We start from the raw sequence: 22,196 nt of genomic DNA, 5'->3' as shown, positions 1-22,196 counted from the left end.
GTAGATGTCAGCTCTCATTTGTGGACATGGTTTTGAATCTAGCCATGGTACTAATATGTTCTGCTGGACCTCGCTTACTCCACCTATTATGTGGAAATAGTTTTGTTCCAGTGTTCTTTTGTTGCCAAAATCTTCACAAGGATAAATGACAAAACGTTCTCAGATTTTGTTAAAAATAGCCTCAGGGAACTTTAGATTGTTTATTGCTTTAGGATGCCTAATATTGGAGCAGGTTGGATTTAGAGGCATTCTTCCTGAAGGAGTTGTGCACAAAGACAGCTTGCCTACCTTTCTAAGGTCCGCCTGAAGGTCACAGAGAGCTTCAGTTTTCTTCTCATCTCAGAGCAAAGTGTAGTGCATGGAACTCTACACCTGGAGCTTCCATAGAGTCAGGCCTTTCTGCACTGTGCATCATCTTGACTTCCAGCTTCTTGGAGATTCTCCAGAGAAGAGATGCCTGAGGCAAAGGAATAACCCACTCTGAAATCTGCTTCATCTTTTACCAAGTATTAACATCAACTGTTCTAAAAAGTCCTTGAGATGGCAGAGATCTCAGATCAGTGTCTATTTAAAGGGATGAGCCTGTCCTGTCCTTTTCCTAAAGCTTTAGTTCTCTCCTTTCTCCTAATCCCTCCTGCCTTATATAACCCTTGTCTTCCTCAGAGGCTGGGTGATGAGGTGGGACACATTAACCCCTAACTTTCCTTTCTCCTTTGTGTACATGAATGTGGAGGCAGAGCATCAAACGTGAGCAACAAGACTTGCTATAGTGATAAGCAAGGCATCAGCAATTTATATATGCACTTTTGTTAAGTTAGGGATGTGCACTAACAGTTGAAAGAAGATTTTGTGCAATTTGAAACTGTCAATATTTCATGTATTTTGATATATCTGAGATATATATAATGGATATATAATGGATATCAGGGACTGGGTTTGCATGTATTTGTAAAAGTTGTTTATATGTCAATATGTGAATAATTATTTGCTTTAAGTATGTATGAATAGTGTGATGCAATCATTCTGAGTGCCCTGTCACTGAACTCACATTCTTTGTGGTCACATGCATAACTATATAGCTGACATTGTAAAATGACGTATCAGTGTGCATACTTATGAATGCATGTGCACAAGTTGTGTGTGCTTGATGAGGGAGTTGGCAACCTCTTGTTCTTTCAGTATGTACTGAGGCAGTAACATTTATAAAACCTCTCATTTCTGAATGGGCGATTATCCAGAGGGAGAAAATTCTGATTAAGATTCTCTTGTTAAACTTTTCTAACTCAAGCTGAACATATACTGTAATTCCTTTCTTTCAGTCCATATAAGAGCCTGGATGGTATTTTCTTACTTATTTTGTAAACTCTCCCTGGTCTTTTAAAATTATTTTGATGAGATGTTAAAAGAAGATGAAAATATTAAAAACAGAAAGTAAAATTAATTTGCAGAATGAGGAGTTGTCAGTCTTCAGGAGATATGCCTCACACCATACAAAGTACCCACATAAGTTTTTCTTAAGGGCAATAACTCCACAAACATTGCAAAACGCATATCACTGGGCTTATGTTCCATTGTGATAATAATATTCACAAAAAATATTTGTCAAAGTGTGTGGTTTAATTTGGATATTAGCATAATAAAATAAGTTATTTTTATGAGTAGAGGAAATAAGGGAATACTCAGAATTTTATAATATTGCAGATTAAGTTGACATTATATATTGAAATTTTATTTTTAATCTCTGGTTGAACTTTTTTCTTTGTTTATTTAACTTGAGTATGTAAATTGCTCTGCATAATGAAAACGGGAAAGTTCAACCAAGCACTTCTAATTCTAGTTTCATATTCCAAAGAAATGCTTCATATAGAGTCCACCAAAAAATCTATACATCTGGAAGAGAAAAGTATATAAATATTTTAATATTAAAGTTATTGAGACAACATGATATTAATATAAGTTTCTTTTGGCCTTTATAATTATAAAAGATGCTCAAAGTGGTGGCCGTTAGCTTTATCTGTACTGTGAACTACTGAAGCATGTATGTCTTTTTGGTGGACTCTGTATACCACTAAAATGTCTAAAAATGTTTAGAATCTATATTTCTTACAGAAAAAATATAAAATAACCCAAATATGCATCAATTAGAAAGTAAGCAAACATCACCACATTTATCTAGTACAATGAAACTCATCAAGAACAAAAAGGAAAAACGAATTGAAAGAAAATTACATGTAGAAATAGCATTGTGGAATGTTATAGCATCAACAATAAAGATCAGAATCTACAGATCAAAATAAAAGGGAAGAAATGACCTACAAAGACAAGTTAGTAACAAGATGAATTTTATTCTTTCAGGCTCAGTTGTGCATCAGCGAGAGTTTTCTTAAAGCTTCTATAAGGTCAGTCTAAAATTTATTAAGTTTAAGTAATTATACCTAACCACCTTTATGATTTAGTCTAATGCAGTGGACAATAATATTCCCTCCATAGCCAGCAAGAAAAGCTAGTAGTTTTATTCACTGTATTAAAATTAAAAGAAATTGCTCAGACATAATTATTTTAAACATAATTGCATAAACTGTTAATCTAACTATTAAATATAATAAAGAAGAGAAAGACTATAGACAAACAAATACAAAAATTGTTCTTTATGCACATTTCCTTGAATTAAAAAATATTTGGACTATGTGCTTGAGTAAATGAAAGAAATCTGAAATAGATTTCGCATTTGATAATAAAATATAAATTAAATTTGCTCAGATATAATACTGATTAAAATAATCACAGCAGTGAATCCATCTAAGATGCCATGAATAAAAGTGTGTATCAGAACTTTGTACAGAACATAGCCTCACAGGTGGAGTAATAATGGCAGAAACTCAGAGCTCATGACCCACTGCAGGCTTAATGGACCAGAAATGTATTTTTAATAAAATCTGAAGGATATAAGTCTGCTCATCATATTTTTAGTTATTTATTATAAACAAGTTACCATAAATCATTAGTTAAATTATAAAGAAAGCTTGGCTCTTATCCTGCTAAAAGCCAAAACAAAGAATAATTTGAATTCCAGAAAAACATATAAAAGTTGGCCCAAAAAACTATGTCTAAAATACATTTTAAAAATTGAGACGACTATGAGCCACTGCATCAAAATAAAAGGAAACACTCAATTTTCTTTTGATGAATGTTAACTTTTCTATAGTGATGCCTTGGTTACTTTTCTCTAGTTGCTGAGACAAAATACCCGATACTCAAAATTAAGGAAGGAAAGGTTTACTTAGCTCATAGTTTCTGGAGGTTTCCATCTATAATCTGCTGGCTCCAAAGCAGGGTGGCACGGTACAGGGGCAACACTTCAAGGCTGCAGAAAACACCAAAGCAACAAGAGCAAAAGTGGGGGAAGTGTAAGCCCCTTTTCCTCCCTTATACTGTACACAGCCAGTCCCCTCCCCAGGGCAAGTGCATCACTCACACCATCTCCCTGCCCTCCTCTTGCACAGGATGAGGATGTTTACAAAGTGAGGACCCTGGCTCCCTGCTGAGTCATTTAGCTTAGCTAAACTTCTCAACTTCTCAAGTTGACACAATGCATCAACCATAACTAGTGAATTGATTTAGTGATACAGTATTATGTGTCATTCTTTTTTTAATACAACCATATGTTCTGTACCAAAAATGTTTAATCATATTTCAAGATTTACTTACTTTTCAAATTGGAATGATCTCAAAATAATATGAAATCACAGCTATAAGTTTATGTATCAATTTATATATCTTATCTAGAGAAGCATTGATATAAGAGAAATATTACTCCCAATCCGTTAGATGTCAGATAGGTCTAGTATGTATCCCCCTAAAATTGATCAATGAACTTTAAGAAACAATGGAGGCTAAGAATAAAAAGCTTTATTGAGAGAGAGCTCCTGAGAGACATAAGGAGTCTCAAACGTGAGCTGTCACCAAGGCCCTCTGTCACGGATAATTTACATAACAAAATCACAAAGTGGGTACAACACAGGTCAAACTATAATTATCCAATAGGATTACAAGTATAGTTGCTTAGGTAATATCATTCCAATAAGGAAGCAAGTCACATATCAAAGGTACATGAAAGAAAGGTATTTTGGGGAATGAATGGGTCCGGATGCTCTGGTCATCCACCTGAGTGATTGGATCCTGATGTTCTGGTCACTCATGTGGGTGACTGATGTCTGTCTGGACTTTACTGGTCCAGGTAATACCAAGCACAGTGCAATCTCAAGTTATTATTTATCTTGCAGGAAGGAATGTAGCCCCTATCTTTCCATCTTTATCTTTAGGCCTGAGCATGAACAGACCTAACTCCTGCCACAGTTCCAGTGTGTTTTCATCTTTTATACCGACTTTCTCCAGCACCAGTCCCTATCTGTCCACACATTAATTTCTTCTAACCTAGCTGCCTATGATAGTATTATGCTATTTGAGTCTGAATTTAGGAAAGGGAAGAGGAGAGTAGAAAGGGAGTACAAGGTCATTTATTCCCCAGATTCCATGTATGAGGGAGGACATGGACTTTAAATTTGGTGAAAATTAAAAGAGAATGCTCAATATCATTAGTTATAAAGGAAATACAAATCTAAACTACAATAAGATTTCTTATAACTGTTAATAAAAGATCAAAAACTAATAAAGGGTTGCAGGGGTGTAGAGATTAAGGAACTCGTGTAACTGTTGATGTGAGTGGAGATCAGTATAGCCATTCTGGTGAATAGTATGGAGTTTCCTAAGAAAATTAAAATTAGATCTGCCACAATGGACCCAGCTTTGTAGTTCTGGGTTGCAATGTGAAATCAGTGGGCCAGAGAGAATACTTGCATGTCGGTGTTTACTGTGACACGATTCATAGTAACTACAACAAACAATACATTCTGCCTCACATGCGGTAACCAAAAATGTGAATTTGTCTGCAGGATAGTGATGACTAGAGACTGAGAAATGTGAAGATGTGAGTGGATAAATCAAGCCATAAAACAAAATTGGAAGGAAGTTTGAGTGATGCACAGCGGTGAGATGACTCTCATTCCTAATAATCTTGCATGTATTTAAGGATAATCTGCAAAAGAGGAGATAAAGACTCCAAACAAGAAGAAATTTCTAAGAATAGGATGCTACCTTAATAATTTAGCCATCTTAATAGTTTAATGTTTTGATCAGTATGTGTCCTATGTGTTAAAATGGCATACTAAATATGAAAGTAATTGACATATTTTGAAAGTATTATAAAGAAAACAATTCAAAAGGAGATATAAATGCAGTTTTGACTTGCTTCAGTCAAGTGTGAATAGATGCCCCAGAAATTCTAGTTGTCACAATTAATGTGGAGTCTCAAGGGTCTCTTGCCAACAGGGTAAGGTTGCATGCTGTGTTCCCCATAAAGGGCCAGGTCTATGAACCTACAACACACGTACTCTCTGGGCAGGAAGTAGAAAGGGCACCTCTCTCTCTCTCTCTCTCTCTCTCTCTCTCTCTCTCTCTCTCTCTCTCTCTTTCTCTCTCTCTGTTGAGAGCCAGGTAAGAAACTAGGGTCACAAAACAAAGCCCACAACACAGACTGTTCAAGGCTAAACTAAAAAGAAGTGATTGAGCAGATAAATGAGAGGAAAGAGGAAGTGGAGACCCAATTGCTTAGAGGAAAAAGATTGCAAAATAGAGACAGAGAGCAGAAGTATTGGGAAAAGACATTCAGAGCAATTGGCTCAAACTGCAGATTGTGGGAAGTGAGATACTACCATGAGATTTACAAGTATTTATTTTCTCAAGAAAATTTCAAAGACAGTTATGTCAAGGAAATGGGGGTAGAATTTTTATGACTTTATAGGGTCCTAAATGCGACACATTGTATATTTCTTTTCTACTTCACCTATCTTTTAAATCTGGATGGTTTATAGATCTCATTTGTTAGTAAATAAACTTTGTTATTTCTTTCATTTGGAATCATCTCTACCTTCTTACATATTCTCTCATGCTTTGAGTTCTTTCCTGGCTCTCTTAATAATGACTACTGTCTTCATTTAGCAAGATATACTTCAAGTATATCTTGACGTTTTTACTATCTTAGAAAGAGCTGGAAGTAGGCCGATGAGGGATATTCTGTAGTGCAAGGTTTACATGTGATGGTACCAGAGATAGCAGCATGTTACCATGTCCTGACCTCTAGGCAATGAAAGAAGACTTCAGTCTTCATGATAGTTACTCTACCTGACCGTAAAAATCATACCACCCTGTATTTACCACTTTTTCTATGATCAAAACATCTTCAGGCCACAGAAATGTATAGTTAGTGGTGTTGCTTACAGTTTTTAACTCTCCTACAATCAAGAAAATCCAGACCATCACTAAGAGCACAATAGAAACACAATCTGATTTACTTCAGATGCAAGGACACCATCTTCAAGTGTCTGGGGTTTTTCGTATGGGCTGAGATCTAGGTTTCATAATTTATGTGGTTTCTAAGGAATTGTAATGTGGAGGCATGATTCGTGAGTGCCAGTCTAGCCTATCCTTTATGCTGAGTCTTTTTCCAAAGTAAAGATGGAGGAGGCTATACACAGAGTTCGTAAATATATTCTGAAGCAAATCGCCAAGATCAGAACCCAAATATGTGGACCTTGCTTCACTACCAAAATGGAGAGGATGATGACTTCTGGAGGACATTTCCTCACCTTGTTACTTTTAATTTTGTTTACCTGTACCTTTTACAATCAATAGCATTTGTTATTCCTACAGACATTTTACATAATGGCTTTAATCCTTAGTAAGCCATAAATGTATTTCCTTTAATAATTCTAATATTACCATGAGGTGTGTTTTTGCCCTGAAATTTGCAATTCAAATACAATGTTGTATAAAATAGGAATGTTTATATATTTTCAGAAAGTTTTAGAGGGCTTGGAGGTTTAATCTCAGTTGTATAGGAAGTGCTGATATGCCGAGCACGCATGAATGCATGAAGTCTGGATTTCAATCTCTGGTACCAGAAAAAAAAAAAAAAAAAGTCCTCCTTACAGTTTGATAATTTCAATAATTTAAAATTCTATTTTGATGTATCAAAGGATATGTTATACTGTTTTGTTGTTCTCACTGGTATACTAAATACGTTTATATGTTTATAGTATGTTTAATATCTATTTTACGATCTATCACTATCAAAATTTCTCTGGTGAGACTGATTGATAATGTATCATTTAATTGTAAATTCACATCTGTTCACTATGGTAATTATTATATCCAGCAAAGGAATTAAGAAATAAAGTGTTTTCTTATATTAATAAAATTTTACAGTCCATTATCAACTACTTAACATAAACTTCTTATACACATTTTATACTTTGCGAATGTAATGAAGAAATATTTTTAATAAAATTTTTCTAGTGACGATTTTTTAAAACAAGAACATCTATTGATTTTTAGTATTTATCTGTCTCATTACGCAGGTAAATTAAGCTTAGAACTTATAGCCAATCTTTTTGGTTATCTTCTGGCAAAAAAAAAATCAGTTACAGTGTAGACACAGTATTTGCTTTTTAAAATTATTTTTTTCTTGTACTTTTTAAACTTGTTAATATCATTGAATAGCAGTTGTGACAGTAGATGTGGTATAGTGTCACTCATTTTAATGGATTGCTAATAAACAAGTTTTATTGGAATTATGGGAGGTACTTTTCACTAAGAAGCATTCTTTTTAAGTATTATCTTGAATTTTTATTCAATGCTATGAATTTTTCCTCCCTTAAGAAAATCACATTTTTCTCCTAAAATCTTATTAGCATAGTCAGTCCATTCATTGTTTTCTTAATAGAAATAATTGTTTTCATTCATAAGACAAAGTCTGCAGTGTAAAAATGCAATTTGAGAAGCTTATCTCACTAATAAATGATTTATTATGTTTATAAATGTCTTCAAAAGTAATTAGATGAAACTTTCTGTTTCAGATGTTTTAGATGAACTTTCTGTTTGTCTCCATGCTTTAGGACACAGTTTCTCAGCCCTGTCTTTATGGGTAGTCGGGGCCTTGTAGTTCTTTGGTGTGAAGAGCTGGGAAATTCTTCATTGTGAAGGGTGTTTTGTATATTATAGAGTATTTAGTAATATCCTGACCCCTACTATCTAGATATCGGTAAATCTTCTCCAGTTTTGACAACTCAAAATGTCTCTAGGCATTGCCAAATGGCCCCTGAGTGGGGAACAAAATTCCTTCTCTTCTATGCTAGATGATTTTGTAAAAGAGAGAAACATATTTTCCTTTTGCTAACATTTTTAGAATAAAGAAAATGTTGTTTTCCATATTTTTACCGAAATAATATTTCATAAGAGAACTCCTTCATTTGGCTCCACTTTATGTCAATCTCTGCCATCATGTACCAGCTGTGGGTCCCTGGATTAACAGTGGTGCCGAGGCCAACAGGTATCCATACAAAGGTGTATTCTACCTGGTTGTTTATGTCCTCCATCGCAGAGGGTACTGCTGGAGAGTATTAGCAGCCTGTTGTCTGCATTTTCTTAGGAGAGCCCTTACTGACAGACAGCAGTGAAGCAAGTGCAGTTGTTTTTTCCAGAGGTAGAAATTAATTCTAGGTAACAATTAATTCTAAGCAGGGTTTACTAAAGCTAAAAGGTGTGAGAATATAGATGAGATGTGGATTCCCACCCGGGTCCTATAGTAGTCTGGTTGCAGAAGCTGCAGAATTTGAAGATCTTCTATTCCTGGTTTGGAATAATGCAGCCTGGAGTCTGGCATGTATCCTGGAGACTCACATTAAGTATCCTAAGGGAGATATTATGTTTTCTAATAAAAATACTGCAATTTATAGAGATCATCCTTATGTCTTTTGGGAGGCTGGAGGAAAAAATATTTCATGGATGATACAATTTAAGGGATTAAGCAACATTTGTGGGAGAGTTATGGCTGAAAAAATCAGCAGTCCATGTGTAAGATACAGGGTACTTCTGTATAACACAGAGATAAGTTTTTGTAGTTTCATGATAAATGCACTTGAAAAAAAAACCAATCTCTTCAGTTGCATGAATTAATTTGGAAGCTCGTCAAGAATAGCCTGTGACATGGCACTTTGATAAAGGTTCATTTTGAGGAGCTTATGGAAGGGGATGGAAGTCCTATTACTGTGTTTCTATTTACATATATCTCACTCCCCTGAGGACAGTTTTATCTCCCAGGGCTTTTTTGTCACAGATCTCCTAAAAGGAGTGTTACCCAAGGCATCAGTGTTATTAGCGTTAGGAATATGAGCAAATACTGTACTGGTCCAAGCAGCACAAATTGCAGTATTTTTGTTAGACTAGAAGACTAATGTAGAGGTCTTACATAAATGCTATGAAGAAGTTTATGTTGGCTCTACCTTTTTCTTGTAGACAAAAAGTTATATTATTTCTGGTCAACTAAGATTGAGCTGTATTAAATTTGTTTCACAATTCAGAGATACTTTTCGCCTATTTTTTGAATTTATTTCACAATCCAGAGATAATTTTTGTCTATTCTTTTGAATGTCACTTTAGATCTTACAGCAGCTGAACAGGAATCTATCTATGATGTTTCCTCCCAATACTTCAGAGGTTGAAGTTACCACATTTCCGTTGATTGGGATCCCAGGGCTTGAGCATATGCATGTTTGGATCTCAATCCTGTCTGCTTCATGTACCTCATGCCCATCCTGGGAAACTGCACCATCCTCTCTGTCATCAGAACAGATACTTCCCTACATGAGCCCATGTACGCTTTCTTCTCCATGCTGGCCCTGTCTGACCTGGGCTTGTCCTTCTCCTCTATCCCTACTATGCTAAGAATCTTCTTGTTCAGTGCTATGGGAATTTCTGCTGATGCATGCATTTCCCAGGAATTCTTCATCCATGGATTCACAGACATGGAGTCTTCAGTGCTCCTGGTCATGTCCTTTGATCACTTTGTTGTCATCTGCCATCCCCTGAGATACAGCTCTATCCTCACCAACTACAGAGTTTTGCAAATTGGGCTAGCACTTGCCATTAAAAGCATTCTTCTAGTTCTTCCCCTTCCTTTTATATTAAAGAGGCTCAGATACTGTAGTAAGTGCTTATTATCACACTTCTATTACCTCCACCAGGATATCATGAAGCTGGCCTGCTCAGACAATACGGTCAATATTTACTATGGGCTGTTTGTTGCACTCTGTGTGATGTCAGACAGTGTGGTCATTGCCATCTCCTATGTGTTCATACTGAAAACAGTGCTGGGCGTCGCATCTCAAGGGGAGCGGCTCAAAGCTCTTAATACCTGTGTGTCTCATATCTTTGCTGTACTAATATACATGCCCATCATCCCCTTGGCCACTATGCACCATTTTGCTAAGCATAAGTCTCCTTTAGCTATGATTCTGATAACAGATGCTTTCTTGCTGGTACCACCATTGATGAATCCATTGTATACTGTGTGCAAACTCGGCAGATTAGAGTAAAACTCCTAGAGAAGCTGGATCTGAAGTCTAAGTGATGGCACAAAAGTGAAAGTTTTGTTTTCTCTGAGATATCTACCACAGAAAGAGGACAGTTTTTCAACCAAAAAGGAAGTTGTTTCTTTGACTTCATGATGATTAAATTAGCATTAATAGTTAACATCATTTCTGAATTTCAAATAGAGGCTTTCATTTCATAGACTACATGAATCATTTTGTTGTTATTTGACTCGCTGAAGATATTTATCCTCCAGCACAAGAATGAAGAGTAAAAATCCCAAGAATCTTGCAAGGGAGAGCTGGAAAGTACAGGCTTGGACTGTGACTAAGGGAACCCTGTAAGATTTTGGAAGCATTTAGGATCTAGAATCATGTGCCTTCTCTTGTTTAAATTCTCATTTTTATTTAAATTAAACTCTTCACAAGGGGTCTGAGTTTTACTGAGATTGTTTTTTACTTTGTTTATTAAAAGTGTAGCCCAGTGATCATCAGCAACACATTGTCTAAAGACGTTTAAATGTTGGAACTTTATTATGCTGCTGCAAGCTTGCAGGTCAGTCTTCATTTTAGCAAGATTTCAGGAGTTTGATATGTATGTTAATATTCAATAAATATTTTTCTAGTCAGTATGAAAGGGGAAATTAGAGCAACTCTATCATTTATTTAGGCTGATTCTATATGAAGTTATTTTATAGGGAATGAGTTATAAAAGAATCTTGGCAGAATTCAGCATTTGTGGTAGGGGTAAGACCTGGGTCACCGGGGTAAAGTGATCAGGGGCTCATGTGCAACTGTACATTTAAGTGCATGTCTCTCATCACCACTGTATTGTGCATTTCTACAGGACAAGAACTGTGTGCTATTTTTTAAAACTTCTGACAATAAAGTAACTTTTCCAGAGTGCATGCTTTTGTAGATGTGTATCAATTTACACTTAAAAAAAAAGGTACGAAGTCAAAGAGGTCATTTTTGGTAAATAGCTGGCCTAGTGGATTTTAAAATGTTAGAGAACATATAATAATTTAGCAATCTCTATGACAAAGAAAACTTGAATCAAAGCACCAAGGGACATTCACTAGGTCATGAAGATCAGGGCCAGTAAACACTGAAGTGTTCCAGAAAGATCCAGAGTGATTCAGAGCGATTCAGAGTAGCCATCACTTTGTCTCTGCTCAGCTCTCTTTTCTTTACACCTCACAGAAAAAGTTAACACCTCAGGGACCTATGTAGGATATACGATTCCTCCCTTGGATGCTGCTATCTGAGTTCAAGATATCCCATAAAAATTTAGCCAAAAATGACTGTCACTTCACAGTTCACATTTGAAACACTGTGACACCTGAGTCTGCCTGAAGACACCTGCTACTTCCTGGCATTTTTAATGAAGTCAGAATAAAGAACTTTCAGAATCTTCTAATGTCTAAAGGCCAACCAGAAGTCTGCAGGAGCCCCTGGGACTATGCCGTCTTCCTATAGGGGCACAGTGTTCATGATTACTCCTGCACACGAATATATCGCAAAACTATGATTCAGAGCCTCAGCTTCATCCAGAATTATATGCTTTCTCAACTCTGTTGTAAGGTCAGCCTTTTCAGGAGGAAGATGAGATAAACTCAAAAATACATCCTCTGTCCTTGACTCTGATACTAAACAGCTGTGTGACTTCAATGTATGATACTAATTTGTGTGTATTATACATTATTATGTATTTCATATGCACTTTGAAAACAAGAACATAAACATTCTTTAGGCATTATAAATATTAAGTAAGTTAACTGTTTATAAAATATGTTCTCCAGGCAGTTTTGTTTGGGCCATATATTATTTTGATAATTTCATATAAAATCATATTTATATACTATATTACTTTAACAGTAGAAGTACATTGCTATTTGAGGCCTGTATTCTCACAGGGAAAAATCCACTGAGAGTTGACTGACCTGCTAGTTAACACAGTACCTAATACTTGCAACTTGTTCCATGTATTTATTATTTGTCTGGCTCTACCAGGAATTTGAACTTATGATACCCACCTTTGTCTCTGGCTTCTCTCTCTCTTTTTCACACACACACACACACACACACACACACACACACACAGAGAGAGAGAGAGAGAGAGAGAGAGAGAGAGAGAGAGATTTAAATTGTGCTTGCTAGTCTAGATGGCTTTGCCAAGCTTTCAGACAAATCCAGAGTATGGATTTTGTAAAGCATTTCTGGGATCTGAAGTTTTATCCAGTTGCTGTGTATCTCCCTTAAATTTTGTTTAATTTTGTTTAACAAGCAAATTCCTTGTTAATATGCCCACCCCCCCCCCAGTGCTACTGAAAAGAATATTCTTCCCCACATATCAATAGACTGATGCAGAGTGACTTTTCAAAGGGAGCATGGTGTGATTCTCAGGCCTGAGGTGGTAATCCCAAGGGCTGGAAGCTTGATGTTTCTGACAGAAGCCAGAAAGACTAGGAATCTGGAGCAAGTAGCTGAAGTTTTACTGTGAAAGAATATTTTTCTCTTGCTCAGTTTAGCAGAGTAATAAATATGATGAAGCAGCCAAAGGTGATAGATTTTAGCTCACCATCACTGATTTACACAAATCAATTCCAAAACATTTTCAGCAGGCCCCACACTGCAGTTTTCTGGTTACAAAATGAAGTAGTAGGAGTCTTTTATTCAAACTGAATATTTACAGTGTTTAAATATAGTAACTGTTATCTGCATTATTTTAAGTTACCACCATTTATTGAATGTGATATTTGTGTACGACATTGTGAGGACCTAGTTCATACCATCTTCACTGCATCTGTGACACGGGGGACAAAACGAGTAGTGGGGTGAGGATTAAAGTTGAGACTCTATGTGACTCCAAACCTGAAGCTCACCTCATTTTTTCTCCAGTGCTTCACTGGTTATCTGAGTGAGGCTGGGGGAGGAGACGGATAGATGTGGGGAGGTGGGATTTCTCTCAGAGGTTATCAGCATTTTTTCTGGACTGATCTGTTCTAACATTTTTAAAACAACAGAGGCCCTGTTTAAGGCAAATGTGAAGTCAAGTGCTGTCTCAGTAATACTTTCATACATTTGGGAAATTCTTAAATCTTAGCCTGGGAAAAGGAGATACTAACTCATCTAATTGCTTTAGAAAGAAAACATACATCTGGAAGGGAAGCCTGGTACTGTATTAAGATCATGTCTGAACGTATCAATGTACTTGTTTTGAAATATGTGGATTTGGTTTGCTTCCTTCCATTTAAAATGCATTGTTTTCTAATCACAAGAGAACAAGGATGTTTCAGTACCCAAAATTTTATTAAAGAGTATTATTTTATTTTATCAGTGAATGCTGAAAAGGATTCAAGATGATTCAGCAACAAGCCTGTTAAGAACTTAATAAAATTGAAATGCAAATTAGATATTCAAATGTTACAGAGTTTACTCAAAAATCTATCAGCAAACTATAATTTTAATTGTACTTTATTTTGTGTTACTAAAATCAAATTCAGGACCTTGGTGCTTTCCAGACAGTGACTTGTGTCACTGAGTTACATCCCTGGCCCCCATAATTTTAAAAAGTAAAACAAAAATGTTGCTTCTATTAAAAATATAAAATCTTAATAGTTATTTTTACTCTTATCTTTTATAGTTGTTTTGGAGGTGTTAGTGATTTAAACAAAAAAAAATTACTTAATTTGCTTGAATATTTTGGAAATACTAACCACAGGTTTTAGTTACTTATGCTACACCTAAAGTACAAGAATAAAATAATAAATAATACTATACTAATGTACATAATAATTGGATAAAGCACCTTAATGATAAATGACAAATGTTTTATTTATAAAAGTAACAAAATCCATACATTTATAAAACACATAGAACAAAGAGTTTCGTAAAACAATATAAAAATGGCATTGTTAAAAGTAACACATCATAGATTCTTGTGAAAAATTATGAATGTTTACTCTCTTATAGTTATTCTACAAATATAATTCCTATTGGAAATCCAAAACTTTTAATCATTCCATTAAAACGTCACTTAGATTGCTTTATGCCACATTTTTAACTAAATCCACTGTGAAGCTATTTAAAAAGATTAGTGATGTCGTAATTAAAGGAATTGTAATGCAAATTCCATACACACACAGATGCATGTGTTTTGTATGTATAAGTATACATATGTATGCATTTAAAAGACGACATACGTAGTATTTATTTCAGTGAGAATAAAAATAAATTTTATATATGATTGTCTCAGTTCATATGTGTAATTAATGAAATTTTATTACTAGTGATTAATATATTTTTGGACTTTGACAGAGAAAGACTTAAAAGTAAAATTTATTATAGTAATTTTAGACAAATTTATTTATTTATTCATTTATTTTGAGGCAAGATCTCACAGTACAGTTTGGGCTAGCCTTCAGACTCATGGCGACCCCCTTCCTCAGCCTCCTGAGATTACACCACACCTGGCTTAATTTTAGACAAAATTATAAGAGATTATTTTTGGAACATAGAGATTAAAGATATTGGTGATGATGGTGATCATGATTTTCTAGGACTAGAGACTGAAACAGGGCCTTATGCCTGCTGGTTTACATACGCAGCCCAAGAATATTTTACTGAAGAGAGCAAATAGTGTGTGCATTCTCAACATCATGCTGAAGGTGAGTCCCATGTGCCAACTCTGATCTCTGTGATGTGAGTGTATCAGTATAATGCTGTAACTGTCAGGAAGCAAAGATTAAGACCAGCAATCCTGTGTACAACATTAAAGACTCTACTTATATAAAGCACTATATTAATGTTCTTTAAAATGATAATTGGGGGAATGGGGATTTAGCTCAGTGGCGTAAGTGCCTGCCTGGCAAGTGCCAGGTCATGAGTTCGATCCCTGGTACAAAAAACAAACAAACAAACAAAAAGACAATTACAGTTAAGCATGGATGATGTCATGTAAGGTGGTATTTGTTTATTCCATTTTTTTTCTGAATTACGCGAAATTTTAACAGTAAATGTGTATATTTTCAAAAATTCAACTTATATTTTAAAATTGGAAGCATTGAGATGTCTTATTTTTATGTACCAACCACACACAAGGAATGTGAACATTAACTAGTACACACGTAACATGCTAAGAAGATGATCAAGAGACGAGGGAGGGGATGAAAAGGAAATAAGATGTGTTAGGTACATACACCGACTCCACACAAGGGATGGAAACTATGCTACACACATATACTAAATAGGCTAAAGTTAAAAATATACAGCGTAGAAAGTTATATTTCTTCTTCCTTTTCTTGGATGATGAGTTAAGTGACCTATATCTTGGTTTGAAGACCATAAATGAGAGTGTGCACAATTTTTCTCATTCATTTCAGTGCTAAGGATCAATCAGAATACTACCTTGAGTCATGGTACAACGCAGGGGAAAATCCTTCCTCCAGCTGGGCAGAGTGCTACAGTCTTCCCTTTGTTGTGCCGCGTGTGGTTTAGCTTCTCTACTTTCCTCAGGTATTAGGTTATAGATACAGTGAGGGAATTCACAGCAACTAAACAACAGTCACACACCTGGAAGGCTGAGCGAACCCTGGAGTCTGGTGCTTTATGTCACTGAGTGTAAGTGTGTGTGTGTGTGTGTGTGTGTGTGTGTGTGTGTGTGTGTGTGTGTGTGTGTTGGGGGTTTCTTCAATTCCCTGGGACTCTTTAAACATGCACATTTCTAGAAACAGGTATATACATTCAATTCAAGTACATGCACTCATTTACCTGAATGACTATTTTACATGTGAGGAACTGAGTCCTTGTCCTGGGAGCCCTCTAAGCCGGGTGTGGAGAAACATCCTACTCATTGCCTGCTCACTGAGCACAGCCCACCCTCCTGCGATGCAGCCGCTTGAGTATTTTCTCTCTAATCTCCTTCGTCTTAACACTGTAGAGAACAGGATTCATCAGTGAGGGCAGCAGGAAGTGGACATAGGAGAGAAGCGTGCGTGCAGGCGGAGGGAGCGGCAGCTCGAGCCAGTTGACAAGGGCCAGGAGAATCATAGGGATGTAGAAGAGGAGCACAGCAGAGAGGTGAGCAGCACAGGTCTGCACAGCCTTCCAGCGATCCTCACTGGATGCCACGCTGTGCAGCACCCTGCCAATCAGGCCGTAGGAGATGAAAATCAGCAGGGGGTCTAATGCCATAGCGGACAAGACCACCACGAGGCTGTAGAATGTACCCCAAGCTCCTGGGCAAGCTAGACGGGCCATATCTGGATGCAGGCAATAAGAATGAGTCAGAGTCTGTGGGTGGCAGTATGGCATGTGGGCCAGGAGAAAAGGTAGTGGCAGGTGGACACCCAGGCATCGGAAAGCAATGGCCACGCTGATCCTGCTGACAATGTCATTGGTGAGGATTGCTGGGTAGTGAAGTGGGCGGCAGATGGCCAGTGCCCGATCAAAGGCCATAGCCAGCAAGACAGAGGACTCCATAACAGAAAACACATGGACAAAGAACATCTGTAAGAGGCAGGCGGAGGCAGGGATAGCATGAACATTAGCAAGGGCCAAGCCCAGCAAGGTGGGCATCAGGGCTGTAGTCAAACCAACATCAGACATACTGAGCAGGAAGAGGAAGAAATGCATTGGACGATGGAGCGTGGGCTCCAGGGCAATGATCCAAAGGACAGTGCCATTACCCAGGGCAGAGAGGAGGTAGACAGCAACGAGAGGTATTGTCCACCAGGATGGTACAGCAGACAGGCCAGGCATGCCCACCAGCAGGAAGGTGGGAGCCATCGCGGTGCTGCCATTGGGAGCTGCTTTGGTGGAGAGTGTTGACATAGTTCAGCATAACAATTTGAACTCTGGAAACTAAAAATTGATTAAAGATGTTTACTTAATCTTGTGACATATTTGTATGATGATTTCTGCAATAGCTTGCTTCTCCTCTCTCCTCTCCATGCATACATATACATACACATTCCTTTCCTATGAACCAACACGTCCCTTCTAAATGTTATGCTGTTTACATCCCTGGACTTGGAGCTTTTTCTCTAGTTGCTTTCCTCGCTCTCTTCCTCTCCCAGAACTATTTATCCATAGGCGTTTAATCCTGTCCCTCTCTGTACCACTTTCCTGATTTAGCTCTTTCCTTACCTGACAAATACTAGAGAGATCTGTATTCTCAAATCCACTTTCTATTCATTTTTCTCTTCTTCCCACACAGTCTGTTTTCCTGCTGCCTTATCAGTCACATTTGATCCATGTTAATTGTTCTCTTGAAAGTACCTGATACTTTGTTTCTAAATCAAGGAGCACTCATTTCTCTTAAGCATTTTTTTCTGAGTGATCTATTAATTTACACACCCTTATTCCTGAAGAATCATTACTTGGCTTTTTTCTTTTTCCTCAGTTCTCATTTACTTTCATGATAACAACTAAAGTCTATCAACTGACAAATCAAAAATGCATCCCTATTCCCTTCTATGTTTATTTCATCGTGGACTGCTCTATTTGAATGTACTGTATATCTTAACTTTAAATAATTTGAAACAAGTCTTAGCATATGCATTTTAAAGCCGCTCCTACTTCCCTCAATTAGAAGACAATTGTGGGGACATTACAAAAACGAATAAAAAAAAGTTGGTGGCATTAACACAGTGATTTCCCAAAGTGAGCCTTGGAATTAACTACACAACTACAACTATCATATCCAAATACTTTTCTAATTTCAGTAAAAAGGACTAGGTACACAGGAAAGTCATTCCCTCAGCTAAACACTTGCTATTCTGAGGTTGCAGTCCTAGTGGCAAGCCACTGGCCAGCAGCAGCTGGGTGTAGAAGGGCATCTGTCTGAAAGGAAGTGAAACCACATGGTAAGAGGAACTAATGGCAGATATGAAGAGTGCTGAAATTAGTAAGTATATAGACCAACACAAAAGTCTATAAATCTGTTTTGAAAAAATGTTTTTCCATTTACACACACACACACGCGCACACACACACACACACACGTGCTTCTTGATTGCTGATGGAATTTACTCCAATAATCTCATTGAAATTTTAAACATTGTAAGTCAAAACTGAATTTATTATATCTAATTCAGAAGGAATTTCTACTTATTTAACAACACTGAACTGCATACTTAAAAATTTGTTCAGTGGGTTTATTTTTACCCTAATACAAACACAGACAGAGGAGGAGACAGGAGAGGAGAGAGAGTTAGAGAGAATTAGAGAGAGAGAGAGAGAGAGAGAGAGAGAGAGAGAGAGAGAGAGAGAGAGAGATTGAGAGAGAGAGACAGACAGACAGACAGACAGACAGACACAGAGACAGAGAGACAGACAGACAGACAGAGAGAGAGACACACAGAGACAGAGACAGAGACAGAGACAGAGAGAAATGTCTCTGGTTAGAAACCTAAACATTTAAGAACCTTGAACATGAAACACACTGGGAGATCAGGAACGGAGGGATGTGCTGGGCTCCTAAGGAAAGATTTTTCTGCAGAGGGTTCTAGCACGCTGATGCATTGAGCTTCTGCCTGTACCCCCTACCTCATTTTGTCCAATTGTGTCCCCTGAGAGCAGAGTGGGCAGCCTTGACTCACCCTTCACTGGGATGAGAACTGTATCACTCCACACTCCAAACCACAACAGGTCTGGATCCCTATTGGGTCCAGTCGGCCAGATTCAGGGTCCAGTGCATCCTGGCCAAGATCAGGGGACCATAAGAGAAGGTCTCCCTGACTGCCCCTTAGGAAATGTCCACATATGCGATTTAGGACATGCAGGGCCTCCTCTGCCTTCTGTGTGGCTGCTGGACCCAGGACTCTATCTTCCCATCCAGAGCCCAAGTCACACTCTGAAGCCAGCATGCCTACCTGGCCCAGGCTCTGCTTCCCTCCTACTGGGCTTGCTCATAACAGGTCTCCCAGAATGCTCAGTTCACTCCAGGCACCAAAATTATCAGATTAGAGCAGTTATAAATTGTGTCTGGATCGGGCCTGACCTTCTAATCTGTGGACATTGTGGGGATCCAAATACATTACAGGATGCCAGCCAAGGAACAAAATTGGTCTCAGTGATTTGTACTGAGATTGTCACTAACATCCTTCCCTTGCTGCTGCTGGCTGCTAAGCTCTGGACTTTGCCTCTTGTGCCTGGTACAATTATATCAGTATTACAATTATTCATTGCAGAGGTTTTAGTGCTCCTGATCTCCTTGTATGCACTTCTTGCATCTCCCAGCACTAAAAATCTCTCTCTCTCTCTCTCTCTCTCTCTCTCTCTCTCTCTCTCTCTCTCTCTCTCTGTCTCTCTCTCTCTCTCTCTCTCTCTCTCTCTCTCTCTCTCTCTCTCTCTCTCTCTCTGCCTTTGTCTGTCTTTCTGTCTCTGTCTCTCTCGACCCTTATGTGTGTTTGTCTTCCTCTCTATCTCTCTGTCTATTTCCCAGGTTACTCGTGAACTCATAAATTTAAATTATGCTTCCACCTCAATCTCCTAAGTACCATATGGGTGTCACACAGATTTGAAGACTACATCTTTGTCATAAAACCTTCCTCAGATCTGAGCATAGTTCCTGATGCATAGCATATACTTTACAGATCATTTCTGCTCATTAAATGGATATGTTTGATATAAAGTAAAGCAAAAAGGAGATTTGGGCCCAGAGTCTGTTGGAAACAACCAATGAAGCATTTGCAGTGCTATTTAAGCCCCTGTATGAGAACTTGCATATTAGACAAGTTCATCTATTTTAGAATTTTAGAAGTTCTCACAAACAAGTAATCAGTACAAAAAAGCCTATTCATACTGAAATTGATACATTTAATAGCTAATAAGAATAATCACACACTATACAACTCTATGCTTTCCCAAATATCACACATCATATACATTTATCTAAATTCATACACTGAAACATTCACATTCGTATAAACATGTAAAAGAGGTTTATATTTACTGATACTGATTTAGTATCGCTATACTAAATTCAAACAAAAGTGTACCCTTCCATTCATGTCACATTTAAGGATGCAAAAATCACAAACAAATGTTTATTCCCTTGGAAGAAATACTTCTAAACTTTCATATATATTTCATATATATATTTGTACTCATATGGACAGGCACGTAGAAACAAAAGTGCTTGTACACGCATATATGTTGTTATCACACACACAGTCCTTCCTTCCCAGAATGTGCTTCACTGAGAACACCCACGGAGTTCAGCTTTGTCTTTAGGAATCTAGGAATCAAGGCCCCTCCAGATTATCACCAAGAAAAGATGATAGAAACTCATCTAAGGTTTTGGGATAGAAGATACAGGCATTGAATTTTTTAGGTTCTCCAAATCTCCAAAGCAGGACTTGTCATCATCAGTAAATTTGGAACCATACACAATTTTGAGACAATGCTCAACCATAATTTTGATGTACCTTTGTCTTTTTAAAGTCTGGCACTCAATTTTATAATTGTCTACAAGTTTTATTTAATTCCAAATACTGCACGCTATTTCATAGTCACCACCTTCATGTATACCTCTCTCTGCCTTCTCTGTTTTCCATTTAGGAATCAATTTACTATTGCTGGAACTCTCGCTCTATCAGATCCATTAGGCAGTCTGATGCAGTGTTTCTCTTCAAACAAACTGTCCTCTAGTGTGACATCTCTATGCATGATTCCCATCCAAATGCCTTTATAATAGAACCAGTAAATTATTTCAACCACTTCTTTATATTACATTCTAAGCTATATGAGCACAAAGATTTTCTGCTATATTTTAAATTTTTATTAAAGAAGAACCTATTTATATTATATCTGACAGAAATCTGTTGAATTCTTTCAGTTATTTTGAAATACTTGCTTCAAAATTTTTTCTCATTGTCTAATTCCTAGCCTCGTATCTCTTCATTCTCCAGAATAACACTGCACTATTCCTAACACTTTCTATACCTTAAAATCTAAGGCCCAGTCTACATATTAATGCTTCAAAGATTGAAGTAACTTTCTGAGGTATCTCTCCCTTCTTTCCTGTTCTTCCAGGCTCAGAAATAGGAGCTTTCGCATCTGTCTCTCCCCTCTTACTTTTTCATCTCCCCACTTTGACCTTCTCCCCATTATTTTTACCACCACCAGCCCCAGTTCTGTTTGTGCCTGCTTCTCCCTTGAGCAGTTCACTCACCGTGCCTCGTTTCTCCCAGCGACCCTCACGCACCTTGTTATTGTAGTGTACTTCCTTAGCTGTAATCTTTATGTTACTCTGGCTGTGCCACGTCTGGGGGATTGGGTGGGGTTTGGGGGTACAGTAAAGGTGAGCACAGGTGTCCAGCCTCTCTCTCCCAGCCTCTCTCTCTTCCCCCATGGGGAAGCTTCACTGAAATGCCATGGTTAGTTAAGACCTTGCTGTTCTGCCCAGCAGAGGAACCATGACAACACTTGATCTGCAGCAGGAAGGGATGAATCCCACCCTCCTTAGCATCCAGCCCTGCTCTCATAGCCCGTGAAGCAGGTCCCCTTCCACTTCACAGCAGCGTGGTGTTCACAGGTCCAATAACTTGTGATTCTTTCACTGACCTGACTGTCCTTTGGCCATTATCACAACCCCTTCCAGCATTTTTTTTTTTTTTACCAGACAATAGATAATGAGCCCCAGAGAGTGCTGTGGGTTTAGCCCTCAGGGACACCTTTTGGTTTTGTGGCCTCTGGTTTTTACTA

General features: G+C 37.6%; 2 protein-coding genes across 2 annotated transcripts; one reads left to right on the top strand and one right to left on the bottom strand.

Annotated features, from left to right (window-relative positions):
• Window positions 1–9,692: 9,692 nt before the first annotated feature.
• LOC100724047 (olfactory receptor 51A7-like) lies at window positions 9,693–10,490 on the top strand. Its single transcript, XM_023560173.1, has one exon. It carries the CDS (start codon window positions 9,693–9,695, stop codon window positions 10,488–10,490), a length of 798 nt encoding a protein of 265 aa, XP_023415941.1.
• Window positions 10,491–16,346: 5,856 nt separating this feature from the next.
• On the bottom strand, window positions 16,347–17,318 carry LOC100723762 (olfactory receptor 51S1-like). The gene has a single exon (XM_003460745.1). The coding sequence runs from the start codon at window positions 17,316–17,318 to the stop codon at window positions 16,347–16,349; it is 972 nt and encodes a 323-aa protein (XP_003460793.1).
• Window positions 17,319–22,196: the final 4,878 nt, after the last annotated feature.

This window comes from Cavia porcellus, unplaced genomic scaffold, assembly GCF_034190915.1.
Source record: "Cavia porcellus strain 051 isolate PalLab524CR breed Dunkin Hartley unplaced genomic scaffold, mCavPor4.1 scaffold_9, whole genome shotgun sequence".
NCBI lineage: Eukaryota > Metazoa > Chordata > Mammalia > Rodentia > Caviidae > Cavia > Cavia porcellus.
This window is presented reverse-complemented; position numbering and strand designations above follow the sequence as displayed.